The following is a 15966-nucleotide window of genomic DNA, read 5'->3' on the forward strand; positions in this document are numbered from 1 at the left end:
AACCCTCACCCTACCAGCCAGAAGAAGCCATAGAGACTCAGACTCTGGGTGATGATTCCGGAAGCTGAAACCTCATTGGACAAGCTTACTCTCCCCTGCACTTCCCTCTCTTTCCTACACTTGCTAGCTTTCTAACCAGTAATGCTCCGCTGTGGGGGTGGGAGGCAGAGAACCACCGCCACCCCCCACCCCCGACAGCCTGGTCTAATCTGTGAGTCTCAGGTTCCAGGGAGAGACCCTGTCTCGAAACAAACAAGCAACAGGCACGTATGTGCATGCACGCAAACACCCACGCACATACACGTGCACAAACTCGCGCGCACACACACCCACAAGTTGGGATTTCAACTCAGTTATCTTCATACCCTCCTCCAAATCTTTCAGTTTCAAATCTAGCAATTTCTTCTAGTTGTAGGTCTTTTTCTTCCCAGGTTCAAATACAAGATTTTTGCTCAACCAGTTCCTGAGAACTAACAAGAAACTGGCTAACGAGAAAATATGAACTCAAAAGATCCTTAAGGATTCCCTCTCGCTGTAGTTCCTTCAGTCCCACCCACTGAATGAGCATTTTATTAGGGGAGACGAGAACCTTTGCAGTCCCAAGCTTGTTTCTCCAGGGAGAACCTGAGTGATCATATGGAGACTGGCGATGGGACTGGAATCTGGTGCAAGCACTGGTCGCCATGGCTGGCTCCAACTGTTCTCCATTCTTAGTCTTGAATGTTAATAATGTTGTTAGTGTCAAGATTGACAGAAATCTCTCATACTTGCTTTTACTGAAAGTTGTTTCCTTTGGTCATAGTTTGATTATATAGCAAATTTCCCTCTTACACACACACACACACACACACACACACACACACACACACACACACACGTGCGCACACGCGCACACATACACCTGCCTACGAAGAGCTAGGTGACCACACTGAACTGTGACCCATCCCATAGGAATTGTTTATGTAATCACTAGCCTTTATAGCCTTGCGCTTCCAAAATTAATTTAGAAACCACTATGTTACCACCAAAGAGAGAATCTTGGTCAGCAAGCTAAATATCCAGTCATGTGTATAGTGCATTAGTGTGAAGGCACACATCACAGTTTGGGATTTAATGGAAAAGTCAATACTCTTCAGGAACTCTACAGTTGCACAGCACAGTCTACTGCTAGAGCCAAGGCTTTCTTTGTTGGTGCCTTCTGATTGCACACACTTGTGTATTCCAGGCATTGGTTTTACTGTGCTTTCTTCCTTCCTTCCTTCCTTCCTTCCTTCCTTCCTTCCTTCCTTCCTTCCTTCCTTCCTTCTTTCTTTCTTTCTTTCTTTCTTTCTTTCTTTCTTTCTTTCTTTCTTTCTTTCATAAGTTACTCAATATTCCTGCCTCTTCCAAGAAGTGTGGGCTAGAGGAGGGACGCAGAGACATTCAACCATCAATAACATAGAGTCAATGTCCTGTCTACCTGGTCCAGGCCCTTTTCTGTCTGAAATCCCTATGGCCCAGGGGGACAAGCTTCCAGCTGTGTGCTTCTGGTCACCTGGGAACACCAAAGACCTCTGCAATCCCAGCTTTTCTCATGCTTCCCCAACAGGCTGCTGCTGGGGCTGCAGCTAGCCAAGGAAGACGCCAGAACCACCCTTAAGCTAAGAAGGCACTTTGGAGTAGAGTTTGCAATCCTCCCTGTCAGATTCCTTAATGATCTCTTTCAAGCTGTAGTAAGAAAACTCCAAAGTTTTATTTCTCTCTTAAGAATGAACAATTCTTTTGCAAAGGAATAGTCCTGCTCAGGCCTTAGCAACAGCCAATCACCGCTATTCTTACAGCTGGCCGCTGTTTGTAATTTCTTCTTAAAGAGATACGCTTACTTGTGCTTTCTGTCTTCTTTTTCACCATAGGGAAGTAAGCTGAACAAGGTCAAGCATTTCTAACAGAAACTGCAGTGAAGCTGGCACCAAACCTCTTGAAACTCCCGCCAACTCAGCAGGGCTGTCAGCCAGGCAATGCAAGCGTGTGCACCTTCTCTAATCGGATCTGGAAATGATGTTCACATTTTTTTTTTTAATTTTTTTTTCTCCAGTATACTCTAAAGCACATTTACTTTTCCAATACATTGGGGAAACTTAAGAATGGTATATTAGTCTTCACAATCTTTCTACAAAGATGGGAGCCAGTCCTAAAAGCATTCTGATCCTAAAACAGCACAAATGCTCCCCTCTAACCCCCAGGCATGGATGACCACAGTTACCAAGACAGCATTAAAAGCATTGTGAAAATACCCTGAGGAATATAAAATGTTACAGCAGACCTGGATATTTAAGAGCCCTCAAAAAAAATATCAGGCGAGTTAAATTTTCATGCCAACAACTGCATTTATAAGCAGTGAGTCTGCCTGCAGCATAGTTGGTCAAGGGCGCTGCACACACAGACTGAGTGGCACCATTGTGACCGTGTCTGCTGTGCTGCCTGAAGGAGGTTTTCACTCTGCAGCTGCTGCAGCTGGAATGGGCAAGGCCTGTACCGTTCACTCTCCTGCTCTCTGGTCGCTTTGTGTTTAACGGACAGTTACTGTCAGAGCCAAACCCAAAGGCTGTCACTCGTGGGAATTCCTAATGCAGTGACCTGGCAAACCTCTAAACTGGGCCAAACATCCAAACAGAAATGAAGCCACCTCAAATGTTAACAGCTGAGCATCTTCATCTTCTTTCCCTGTTTTCATTTAGTTGGAGCGAATGTTTTGCTTTAATGCAATTGAAAAGCAAAGAACATTTAGGGACAGCACGCTAGATCCTTCTGAAAGTTTCATTTTCAAAAGCACCGTTTGACTGGCCAAATAAATGACAATTCATTCTCTGTTTACTTTAGGTAAACAGAAAATGCATTGCTGAGCACTCGTTTTCAAAAGCTAATCAAGGATGTAAGGCCCCAACAGATTCATTTAATAGAAATATAATAGACATTCCTGCTTGCTTCTCATCGTGTCTCCCTGTAAATGCTAAAATGAACAGCAAATTAACCTTGCCTTGGAACCGAGCTTTGTCACAGCTGATGCTCCCCCCCACAACAGTAAACATCCCTCCATCCTGTCACTACTTCTAAGCCTGCTGCAGGGGAGAGACGATGGAGTTTGGCAAGAGAGTGGAGGAATACTTGAATCCTAAAGGGAGTGCTGTGTGTCTAACGGGCTCTCTTTCCTATCTGAAGCAAACTCAGCCACCTTTGTCTGCTACAATAGCGCACATCTCGGGCGTAGGAGGAAGGGTGGGGTGGGGTGGGGCATTCTTCAAGCTCCATGTATCGAAGTTATATTTTTATCTTTACGAGCCATTCTCCAAGTGGCTGCTTAGAAACTACAATCCAAAACAAGCTAATAAAGAAAGGGCCATTCAAGCTTTAAAATCAGATATAAAAGATTTGCAAACAACTCGAGATCTTATAATTAATATGCAGTGATATCAGAATTAGCACTTAGAACTCTATACAGAAAAATATAATATTTCATAAATTATGTAATCATGAACAAACCCTTGCAAAAAGAAAAAAAAAACTGTTTTCGCTGTGCTAAAGTAACATTCTAGACTTGTCGTAAGTATATCATTCTTACAAGTAGTTCGCAGTTATTCTTGAAGGCAAGCCTTGGAGTTTCCTTAGCATAGTGCTGCTGGGGAAACGTTTCAGCACGTCCATCTTCATCTCTAGCCTGAAGGGAAATATAACGGCCTATTTAGGGACTTACAAATAATGGTAGGAAAAAAAAAAAAAAGCTCAGATCATTAAACAAACGGGAATCCAGAAATAACAACATTATTAAGAAGTTTGTTTAAATACGCAGTATGCCCTTTAGGTGTCAAAATTTGAGATTTGTTTTTGTTTAGACTGTTTGGTTTCAACATGCAAATTCATCATGGTGGAATAGCTCAACGAACACAGAGCAGACCCCAATCAACTGATTTTGTTGGGTGTCACCAACACTCGAGTGTGGTAGTGACGCAGTTCCTCACACGGTCAGGAGACTGTGACATACATACGTGTTTAAACGTTTTTGGCATGCTTAAGCAATCTCTAGATAAAGCATTTTTAAGAAATTCTAATAGCAAGGCCATAAGGAAAGCAAATTGCATAGTTATATTTTGAACTGTAATATTATTAGAGATAAATTGATTCCCTCAATTTTTAAATAAAGATCCAAAGGATCAATGATCTCATAAGAACAATGATTCTTCTATTAAATGCAGTTTTAAAAAAAGATTTAATTAAGATGCTGCATTAGAAGTTGCTGGTTATTTTGATCTAGGCTGTCAATTGAGAAAGCTGATGTTTCAACAGAGGCATCCGCATTATTCACCAGCAACACCCACTGAAGTCTTCTCTTCCTAACCACCATTGGTTTCTGACTTGGAGGGGTGTGAGGGAGAGGTGGGTGAAAGGGGCATGTCCAAAGTACACTCATTAATCCATTCATCAGGGGGACATTTGCATCCTGCAGCTCTCATGTTCTCTTAGCCCTAACCGCTTATGCTCTCCCTCCCTCCCTCTCTCTTTCTCTCTCTCTCCTCTTCTATCTCTCTCTCTCTCTATCTCTCCCTCTGTCTCTGTCTCTGTCTCTGTCTCTCTCTATCTCTATATCTCCTGGCCCTCCTGAAATCCACAGCTGAGCTTGCCTCCCTCACATATGGCTTGCATATAATTATGCATATTCCATTTTGCACTGCATTAAAATGATGAGCTCCTGGCTCCCTGCCAGCTGATTTTTAAGAGCCCCAGTGAAGTAGGAAAAAGGAGAGAAACACAGGGAGAGCCGCACAGGAAGCAGCAGGTAGCTCTGTCTGCTGTCTCTTTAGATAAAATGTATGTCTGGCACGGAGGGAACAGCTGAGAACTACCTGTTGTGATATACGGGCCGGAGGGGGAGGGGCAGCGAGCAGAGTCAGTGACACAGCAATGACAGTGCTTACGTGTCATTTCTCTGACAGAGTGAAATCTACCCCGACAAGTGTCACTCAGAGCTCCCCAGCTACGCTGTAGGCTGTTGTTTCGAAAGGAATCCATATGTACTCTGCATGTTTGAAAACTGCACCACTTGTATCTAGTGAAGGTTTCTGCTACTCGTCATGAGGCCTCTAGGTGGAATCGGGGAACGAAATGACATACATGGTCAGGAGTTGTTGGGCTATGGTGAGTCTGTGTGGAAGGGATAGCTCTGCTTGGGGCTCATTTTTATGTGTTTTTTTTAAAATGAATATCTTGGTGAGGTAGTACCGTTTCCTTATGCTCTTATCCCCATAAAGCCAGAGAAAAATTAAAATGTGTTCTAGGATAGGCCCTATGTGACAGGGAAAGAAGCAAGCATCGTGGCCTCTGGCTGGACGGTCACCTGAAGCCTATAATGCCCCTTGCCAGTGCAGCAGGACTGCTCTGCAGTGACATCGCTGTGTGGGATGATGGAACTCAAAGGGGACCCATTTTAAACCCCAACAGACTGAGGCAGCGGTGAGTACAGAGACGGAGGGAGCTGGAAGCAGGCTTTGAGATGCCAGTGGGCAACACCCATATTAACTTCTTCACAGCAAAATCTTAAGTCACTGTGTGGTGGATGGACCCCTTAAAGGAAGGAACCACATTTGTTTCAAGTAACCTGGCCCTGTCCGATGAGTTGTACCTATCTGGCTGGTACTAGACCCTATCGTAACCAACTTTTGAAAATACCACCTCAAGATATGTCTTGCTTGGTGGTGGGTTTATTATATTCCTGATGTACTGCAATACATATGCTCAGAAGCACAATTTGCATATCGTTTACAAGGGATACTATTTACATATGTATGTCTATATTCAATATATATGTATCTTGAGTATAAATATTCATAAGGTGGAATATGTTTATTATGCATGTACTATGTATACACATTCATACACACCAGATGCCTATGGATATTTTCAACATAAGAGGAAAAAATACATTCATTTCACTTACATGCAAGGTGCTCACTATGCTTTCTATGTGTTTAAAGGACAAAAATGTCCCATTATCCAAGATTCGGGTGCTGTGTAGGTTTCATACTAAACCTTTATCCCTAGGAGGCTTCGTTAGGCAGCAACAAAAGAGAATGGGGAGCATTGGGGATTTTGGGAAATAAAAAGAAGCCAGAAACGTGTCTCTTCATTGAGCCATTGGGTTCACCTCCCTCAGCTTGTTCAGACATTCAGGCTGACTCCAGAGTCCAATCCTGTCCTCCAGGGTCACTAAGATGACTCAGTGGACAAGGCATTATGACTAAGCTTAGAGACCTGAATTTAATCCCTGGGACCCAGATGGTGGAAGGAGAGAATTGACTCCCAGGTCATCACAAATGCACAAAGATCAAGCACCAGTGCATGTGTATGCACACAGGTAGGTAGATAGATAGATAGATAGATAGATAAAATGCAAATGAAAGAAAATGTCTAGCTGGATATGTGCTCTCCACGGGATGGAGAATACACAAAGTCCAAGGAATGTCGAGCCCTGATCCTAATATCTGTGTGCACGTGTGCACTGACACATGCCTCTCACCGCAGCAAACCCACTTGCATTATGAAGCTTTTAAATGAAATTTCAAGTTATTACTAAGTGGAATGAAGTGCATTTAACTAGGCAGCCTAGCGTCTTGGGTAGGCTGTTTTCTGTTGCTAACAGCATGGGTTTCTGACTCCTACTTTCTACCCTTCTGCAGATTTAATTTAATAGGTCCAGCATAGGGTTCAGAATGTAGCTTTTTAATAAACTCATAAAAACAAAACTGAATAATAAAAAGCTCTCAGATGACAGCAGAGTGTACAAACGGAGTCAAGAGCAACTGGTCTAAGGAGGGTATCCACAGGCACCGAGAGGACACTGAACCACTGGGCAGTGCTCAGCAGATGTGGCCCTAAGGTGGGTCTTACTCTAAAGGGTTGAGAGGTCCAGGGACCAGCTGCCTGTCAGCAAAATGTCTGGTTTGTCCATGGTTGCCTCTTGGTTCCTGATGAGCAAGCTGACTTGGAGAGCTTCTACTTCACTTCCCAGCAAATGCCTCCCTTCATCTCTCCAACCCAGACCAAAACTTCCTCTTTCTTTCTTCCTTTCTTCCTTTCTTAACTTCTATCTCCCCAACAAGGGTACAATTATGTAGCGGGCGGGACAGAGTTGGGTCAACCATCACTATCTTCAATCACTGACTGATAAACACGCTCCAAGAATGTGCTTGCTCACCAGTGCCCAGCATCTTGGGGCAAGGTCAGGCACATTCCACTGCAGCTCCACTAATCTTGTACATAGATTGATTTCAGAACATCTTAAGATGTCATGTATTAGGCCTGTGCCTTAATCTATATATGCTCTATTTGGGGTGCCAGATAATGACTTAATAGTGGGGTACAGACAGAGGAACCCAGCTACCCCTGCAGATGACAGCATAGACACTGAAATTATTCCAGAGCAGGTAGGTCATTGTAATAATACAGAGCAGACAGACCTGCAGACAGTTTTATTATTGTTCTTAAATTCCCTACCAACAATACACAGCTAATTGACTTCCAGAAGTAGACCATCCCACTGGTGGCTCTTGGCCCCCACTGGGGCCCAGAGGACAGTGTTAATGTCTGCCTTTGTTCTGGAGTGACAAGTTCTGAAATGAAGGAGTGGAGACACTGGCTGATGGACTAATTCACTTCATGTGCTTTAACCCCAGCAGCTGTACTCTGGCTAATGTGCTGCTAAAAGGGAACATAGATGGGAAACCATTTTGTTGCATTTTACTATGAATGTGTCATGAAAGATGTGACTGGCAGGACAAAGGGACATTTTTGACTTACTGTTCTGAGAAAGCTTCACATTTTTGCTATTAAAAAAAAATAGAAGAAGAAAGTAAAAAATTTTCACTAGAATTGTAAGATTTCCACAAAGGCTTGTGTTTTTTTTTGGGGGGGGGATTAAAGATTTATTTTGGTTTTTAATTGTGTGTGTGTGTGAGCAGGCGCGCCCATTTCACATTCTCACAGTGAGTACAGGTGACTATAGAGGCCAGAGGCCTCAGATTCCCCTAAAGCTCGAGTTGGAAGAGGCTGTGAAAGGCCCCCACCTAGGATTAGAAGCAGCTGTGACCCACTCCGATACACACACACACACACACACACACACTTGGAGTTAGAAGCAGATATAACCACACACACACACACACACACATACTCCCTGGAGTTAGAAGTAGCTGTAACTCCACACCACCCCACCTGCAGTTAGATGCAGCTGTGACCCCCATGTCCCCACATATACTTGAAGTTAGAAGCCACTGTGATGCACCCCCACACACATACATACATACACACACTTGAAGTTAGAAGCAGCTGTGCCTCCCTCTACTCACACACACCTGGAGTTAAATGCAGTTGTGACACACCCTCACACACATACACACATACTCCCTGGAGTTAGGACTAGCTGTGAGACCCCCAATCTCCCTCCCTGGCACCTGCAGCTAGAAGCATCTGTGACCCCCCCCCCCCACACACACACCTGGAGCTAGAAGCAGCTGTCTTTCTCTGTCTCTCTGTCTCTCTCTCTGTCTCTCTCTCTGTCTCTGTCTCTCTGTCTCTCTGTCTCTGTCTCTCTCTCTCTCTCTCTCTCTCTCTCACACACACACACACACACACACACACACACGCATATCTGGATGCTGAAAATGGAACCCTGGTCCTCTGCAAGGTCAGTGTGTCCCTCTTAACTGCTCAGCCATCTCCCGGCCTTCTTCCTGTTTTCTGAAATAAGGTTTTGTTATGTCGCTCATGCTGGCTTCAAACTCAAGATCCTCCTGCCTCAGCCTTTCACCATGCTTGGCCTCATACATCTGTTTTCCTGTTGCACCTAGTATTTAAGTAAACACTAGAAGCCGACACTCTGGCTAATGACTTGACTCTGTACTCCAGAGCCCTCTGCCTAAACCTGTGCATTCACTTCTCTGGGAATCAATGGCTGTATCCTGAATCTTCCATGTAACAAATTGTAATTCTTCCAAGAACTCATTTCTTTCTCTGGGAAAAAGCTGTGGTGCCATGTTCACACTGAAGCACAATCTTTCTTCTGGACAATAGCTCTAGAGAACATGGAACATTCTAGGAGCAGCTCCATTTGCCTACCTCACACAACAGGAAAGGTTAATGTTATTGTAGAAGTAGAAAAACAACGGAGCTTTGGAATTAAGCCTCCCCTGGTGGATGGGAGTGTAGATATTTCTGTGTCAGTGTGATGCCAGTTTATTTTGAAAACAAGAAAAGCTTTTCCCACCAGGCGTGGTGGCGCACGCCTTTCATCCCAGCACTCGGGAGGCAGAGGCAGGCGGATTTCTGAGTTCGAGGCCAGCCTGGTCTACAAAGTGAGCTCAAGGACAGCCAGGGCTACACAGAGAAACCCTGCCTCGAAAAACCAAAAAAAAAAAAAAGAGAGAAAAGAAAAGAAAAGAAAAGAAAAGGTTTTCCCAGGAGTCAGAACCAGGAGGCAGGGAATATGGCGAAGGTTCCAGTTCTTCCAGAGCTCAGCAGATACAGCTGACATCACACATGTGATCACACATGTGGTGTCGGTACCAGACTTGGAAACTTCAAAAATAGTCCATCTCGATGTTGTGGGGATCGGGGTAGAGATGAAGCTTTACAGAGACATAAGGGGAGCATTCGCTTTCTATTTTATAACCTATGTTTCGAACAAGAAGTAATAAAACTTCTTTTTTCAAATTTATAGTAAGCATTCGAGAACTCTGTTTGGTTTCCTTTTCTTGTGCTTAGATGTCAAGGACATACAGAGGAATTGACAGCCATACAGAGCCATTCTAGAGGACCATGGATGTCTTTATGAACAAAAAGGTCAGTCAGTGCCTCTGTCCTGCAGGAGTGCACACCCTAGGAGCTCTGCCCAGCTGCTCCTGCCCTTGCTCGATATGGTAGGTAGGGAGGTCTCTGGAGTGGCTCCCTGCCCTCCCCGGAGCTATAGCCCAGATGCTTTCACCTCAGAGAGCCAGTTCTTCCCAACTGAACGCCCAGATCCCCTCAACTGGTTTCTTGCCCTTTACCCTAATTTTCATAGGTAAAAATAGAAACCTTTCCCCCTTCTGGAAAATTCTTACACACCATTTACCCTCCGGGGCTGTATCGCCTTTAGGAAGTCATCTGGGAATTCATCTTCCAAGACCTAACCTGAGCCCTGGGAATACAAGACTCATCAGGATCCCTGCGTGTACAGACTGTGTTCTGTTCAGCTGCAAATCTCCAGAGTGTGGTCTAGCACCTCGGAGATAAGGGAATGAATGAATAGATTCCTGTCCTTCAGCCATAGAGTCCTGGACACTGCTTTGCACTCCAGTCCTGACCCCTGGGTGCTATCTCCGGACTTGCCTCCACTGACCACTGCCTATTCATTCTGCCTTTTTTCCCCCAGAACCCCTACCCCTCACTTAGACAGCGTGACTCAGCCCCACTGCAGGCATTGAGCCTGACTTGGTTGGTGGCCAACAATCCTTTTGCCCCACTTTCCTCTCTTCAACTCCTCGCTAGACTGAACCCTGCTCTATTCTCATCAATCCTCACCCATTCATAGGTTAGACTTGCCTGCTGGGTACCCTCTTCTTTGCCCCTAATGTCTCACCTTTTCCTGCTGTCCCAGGCCAGTCTGGGACACCTCATTTGAATTCATCTTGCTTATGAATCATGTCTTTTCTTCCTCATAGACCAATCCTTCCTAATCCTTTGAGAGCAGAGATCATACATCATATATGAAGCCTTGCTTGTATGATATATGATATGTATGATATATGATAGATATAATATTGTATGATTTCATATATATATATGAATATGAAACTATGCTTGTATGATACATACCCTGTGTGCTGGCTAGATTCATGTCAGCTTGACACAAAGTAAAGTCATCTGAGAGGAGGGGGCCTCCATTGAGAAAATTCCTCCATAAGATCAGGCTGTAGGCAAGCCTGTAGACATTCTCTTAATTAATGATTGGTGGGGGAGGACTCAGCCCACTGTGGGTGGTGTCATCCCTCGGCTCAGGGTCTTGGGTTCTAGAAAAAAGCAGGCTGAGCAAGCCATAGGTAGCAAGCCAGTAAGCAGCAGTCCTCTATGGCCACTGCATCAGCTCCTGCTTCCTGGTTCCTGCCCTGTTTGAGTTCCTGTCCTGACTTCCTTCAGTGAGGGATCATTATGTGGAAGTGTAAGCCAAATAAGGCCTTCCCTCCCCAAGTTGCTTCGATCATGGTAGTTCACGGCAGCAGTAGGAACCCTAAGACATCTGTAAATATAGTTCAAATGGATTCATTAACCCTTGCTTGTGCTTTAAGCCAATATTTTGTTTTCCCGTACTCTGAATGGCCTTCCCTGTGAACAGAGATCTGTGCAGCTGTGTGTCAGCAAGCAGCTAACTGAGCACTCCCATCTGGCACCAGACTCCCCTCTGGACAGCCTCCGAGCATCCCTGGATGCAAGTCCCAGACCTGGGAATGTTCTCAGTTCACATTACCACTAATTTTTTGCACCTGGGATCCCCCCTTCACCCCTTCATTCACTCGGTGAAGACATTCGATTGGATTCCTGTGGTGGAAGCTGTTTTACTTTGCTCTTTCCACAAAATGTATTTAACCTCCCATTTAGTGTGTCTAGGAGGAGAGGCTGTTCCCCAGTACAGCTTCTCCTGGCTTCCCATGCTCCTCATGGGCATCACACGACACAGGCTCCCCATATCCCTGTGGCTCTCTAGGCTCCTCTGACAGTCCGCACAGCCTGATGGATCAGAGGAGAAGGACTTATTTGCAGCAGTGATTTAAAAAAAGAAAAAAAAAAACACCGTGCAAACCTTTATATATATCATAAATTTTTAATATCCAATTTGGAGTCTTCAAAGAATAATGGTAACAGATATGCAACATGAAGATAATGGGAATTGAATCATGTTTATGGTTTCCATAAGCATCTTAAAGATGTCAGTTCAGAACTGCTCTGAGCCGCACAAGCACCCAGCTACCTGGTGCCTGATTAATGGCTGCCCTCCTAGTGGGGCTGAAAGGGTTGCACAACAGTAACAGCAACCAACTCCACAGCGGTCCGAATCACAGCTACTGAATAAACTGGAATACATCTCCATCACCCCAGCACATCACACCAGTGTGCTGTGGGATCACCAGAGTGGCCTCTAAGTGGTTAGAAAGCCTCTGTTTTTACTTCTTATTTTTAAATCCATTTTTCCTTTATTGGACAGGGGAGCCTTTTGCACCCGTCATCATTGCTCTTTGTCAAATCACATAAATGTCTTTGTTCCCGGAGTGTCCACAGGTGAGCCTGGGCACACGGTCCGTTCTGCGATTCTCTATGGCAGGGGTACCACCATCACATCCTGGCAGCTTCTGATTATTCCAGCACCTTAATCCACATTGGATTATCCCAGCTCCCTGATTGCTTCCCTCCCCTTCCTCTCCCCCCCCCCCCCACACACACTGCCTGCCTTTTGGCTTTTTCTGCTATTCATTTGCATCTATTACCCAGGGACCTGTGAGGGGGGAACAAAAGGCAGGCAAGCAGAAATGCCTCTACTTTGCTACCGGTTGGCACCCATAAAATGCTTAAATAATTGGCCTCACTGAGACATTGTGGTTAGTCCTTTTATTCCTGTTCCCTGAAATCTCTGGGCAGAAGGGGGCTGGGCACGTATCTCTATGTGCAGACCTCACGATGGACCGGAGAAATCAGAGGAAATATGAAACAGGCAAGGGCTGCTGGGAGACTCCAGGACCCCCTCGGCAAAGCTCAAAAAAGGATGCAGGCATTATAGAGGGGTGTCGTTATCTGCAAGGCGTCTCCCCCAGAAACAGCCTGGCCCCAAATGGGATTCGGAAGTACGCTGCTAGCTGGACTAAGATACCGCACAGGTTTCTATAGCTCTTCTGTATTATATATCAGGCTTCATATTAGCGTTCTCTATATATTAATGGATTTAATACAGGTGTTTAGTGCCGTACAAAAGAAAACTCTAGAGCTAGCTAATATTATCTCTAGTTTACCTATGAAGAAACTGAAGCAAAGAGAGAGAGAGATGATGTAATGTATGGATTCGCACAGATAACAAACAGTAGAACTAGAATTCACACCCAAGCAGTCTGGCTCTCGAATCTGATGTCATAGATCCTGACTGTTTATTTCTCCTGTGTTGTCAGCTAAAGAAGTTCCTGTGTTATAAATTGTGAACACCGGTGTCACTAAATTGTGTGCATGCACACATGTGCATGCATGCATGCATAAATGTGTGTGTGTGTGTGTAACGGGGATGTTTGATATAATGTAAGATAAGAGTGGGAGTCTGCAAAGGATTCAGGAAGAGAGAGGTGAGGCAGTGTGTCAGCAGGTCTCTGAGCAGCCTCAGAGAGAAGGGACTTCAAATTTTATAAAATTAATCTTTAAAGCAACTTTTCAATGCTCCTTTGAAGCAGGTTTAATCATTAATTATAGCACCAAGTCCCTCAATTCCAGAAGAGACACATCTGTGGAACTCTCTCCACTCTTCAGACTCTTTCAGAATTTCCTTTGTGGGTTTTTAAAAGCATCACCAGCATTAGGCTATCACTGATTTTTAATCCTGCAGGTCTTGCTGAGCCGACCACAAAGGGTACACGTTTGTCCCTTACTCCTTCCTGGCACACTGGTCGACACACACAGTGTGACTGTGATTTGGGTTAGTATGAGGCAGTCTATCAAGACACTGGTTCTGCTCGGATAAAGTAGAGACAATGAGTACCAGCTCCCACCTTGCTGAGAAATATGCTTGCTTTATTGTGATCATTCATGGAGGTACGGCTGTGATTCAGAGAACCAAAGGCCAAGCCAGCCTCCACTCAATCCACACTACCCTCCCAGCTTGGAGACAGATATGTCTATGCAGGCCAGAGCAAGCCAACGGCTAATTAGCTCAGTTGGTGGGTGAGCCATGCAAGAGGCTGGGATTGTGATTCTGGGTGAGTTGCTTGCTCTGGGTCACATTTACAGAACACAGGCCTCAGGGTTCCTATCATGCCATACATTTAGAGTTCCTAGCAAAAGGGGCAATGGACACTGGAAAACATGTGTGAGGATTGGTAAGCCAGTGCCCATGTCTCCTTACAGCTCAGAGGGCCTGCCTGGTAAGGGGTGGTCACAGGAGAGTCATGAAATGAAATGAAATGAAATGGAATGGAATGGAATGGAATGGAGGTCTCCTCAAGTTCATCTCTAATTCTGAGGTCTGTTCTGGACTTGTAGAAATACTTGTCAAAAGCATGATGTTACAACTATTACTAGTGATGATGTCTCAGCTCTGTCACCTAGAACCAAAGGGACTCCACCAGCGGGGCCCAGCTACGATAAAGCTTCAGTCCACAGTCCCCCCATGTAACTACCAACCAACAAAGGAGGTTTGCAGATTGTGTTGGCCATCAGAATCTTCTCTGGAGGTTGTTCTTCTGCCAGCTCCCACCGTGAAGCCATTTTCCCACTGTAATGGGCTGGCCTAATGCTGCTTGTGCTCTAATGCTAATTTTGGGGCCCCCAAGACTGGTTTCCCTAGAGATGAGAGAGTCCCCAGGTAGAAGCTGAGTGACCCTGCCCCCACGTTATTTCTGATTGGTAAATAAAGATGCCAACAGTCAGTAGCTGGGTAGGAAAGACATAGGCGTGAGGTTTAGGTTTCACAGATTTGGGGGAAGGAGAAGGCTCCATGGGTTAGGAGTAAAGAAAATGTGACCCTGTGGGTTGGCCAATTGGAGTTAAGAGCAGCCCAGATGAAACATAGTAAGTAATAATTCAGGGTTATCAATAGGAAAGTAGATTACAATAGCATAAATCTAGGCATCTGCCCATCTCTTGTACTGCTTAAGGCTTATTTTAAATATAATGGCTGTGTGTGTGTTTTATTCAGGAGCTCAATAACCCAAAGTGGGGTAGGAACTCCAGGTCAGGATTAAAATAATTTATACAACACTCCACCACCTCAGCTCTTGTCTGTTCTCTGCCTATGGCCCTACATTGGAACTATAGTTCTCTATACCTGTCCCGGCCAGAGTTTGCCACCCCCTGTAGATGTGGCCTTGATCCTGACACTTGGGGGCCTCACTCTGATCCGAACTGTCTTACCCTAATCACTGCTCTGGCTTGGGACATCCTATTAATTATGCCCCCCAAACATGATTTCTATTAGAAATACAATTTCTTTAGGAAGAAATATACTGAGTGTTGCAGAGTGCTAGTAAAAACTTACAATCAGCTTGACAACAGAGAATAAAGCCCAGCTCTAGAGTAAATCTCTGCTTTTGCCATGCATTGTGCACATAAATGCTCTGCGTGCCATGGAGGGATACTGTGATTTACACCAGTGGATGCAGCAAAATGAGAAAGATGGGGTGGCCCATCCATTGGCTTTGCCCCCTGGGTCTTTCAAGAGTGCAAAGTCCGGATGTCATTCTAAACATGCAGGTCTCCCTGACAGCTTCGATGATGATCCACGTGCCACTTGACCTGTTAACGGAGATGTCGTCACACTTGAAGAAGAAAAACTGCCTACATTACCACTTCCACACTCAGGAACGGTCAGCCTGTCTGAGAGGTGGCTGTAAAGATGGTGGCAGAGGGCGTCATAAATAACAACCTCTGATCAAATGATAGTCTCTGGAGTCTTCATCTTAAGTCCCAGCCACTCTGCAGATGATGAATGGCAGTAATAAAAGTTGGGATTGTGGCACGTTTAAATAGGAGAGAATCATTTAGGCAGAATTTGACTGGGGCTTACAGACGGCTCCACTGAAGTCCACGGCTGATTATCAAGCCAGGGCCTATTTTCAGATGGCAGCATAAGTATGTCTTGCTTCTCTTTTCTTGTTGTTGTTGTTGTTAATTTTATTTCAAGGAGATATATTTTGTGATTAAGGCCTACATGAA

General features: G+C 44.8%; 1 protein-coding gene across 2 annotated transcripts in view; it reads right to left on the reverse strand.

Annotated features, from left to right (window-relative positions):
- Sobp (sine oculis binding protein homolog) overlaps positions 1 to 15966 on the reverse strand; it is a 173449-nt gene that overhangs the window by 65335 nt on the left and 92148 nt on the right. The window contains exon 6 of one of the 2 annotated variants that reach the window (XM_085842802.1): positions 3599 to 3694. The exons of the other annotated variant lie outside the window; for it this stretch is intronic. Within the exon in view, the coding sequence (XP_085698928.1) occupies positions 3599 to 3694 (96 nt within the window). The remainder of the gene's footprint in view (positions 1 to 3598; positions 3695 to 15966) is intronic. 2 annotated transcript variants of the gene reach the window in all.

The sequence above is a fragment of the Mus caroli genome, unplaced genomic scaffold (assembly GCF_978045245.1).
Source record: "Mus caroli unplaced genomic scaffold, Mus_caroli_1 scaffold_9, whole genome shotgun sequence".
Classification (NCBI taxonomy): Eukaryota; Metazoa; Chordata; class Mammalia; order Rodentia; family Muridae; genus Mus; species Mus caroli.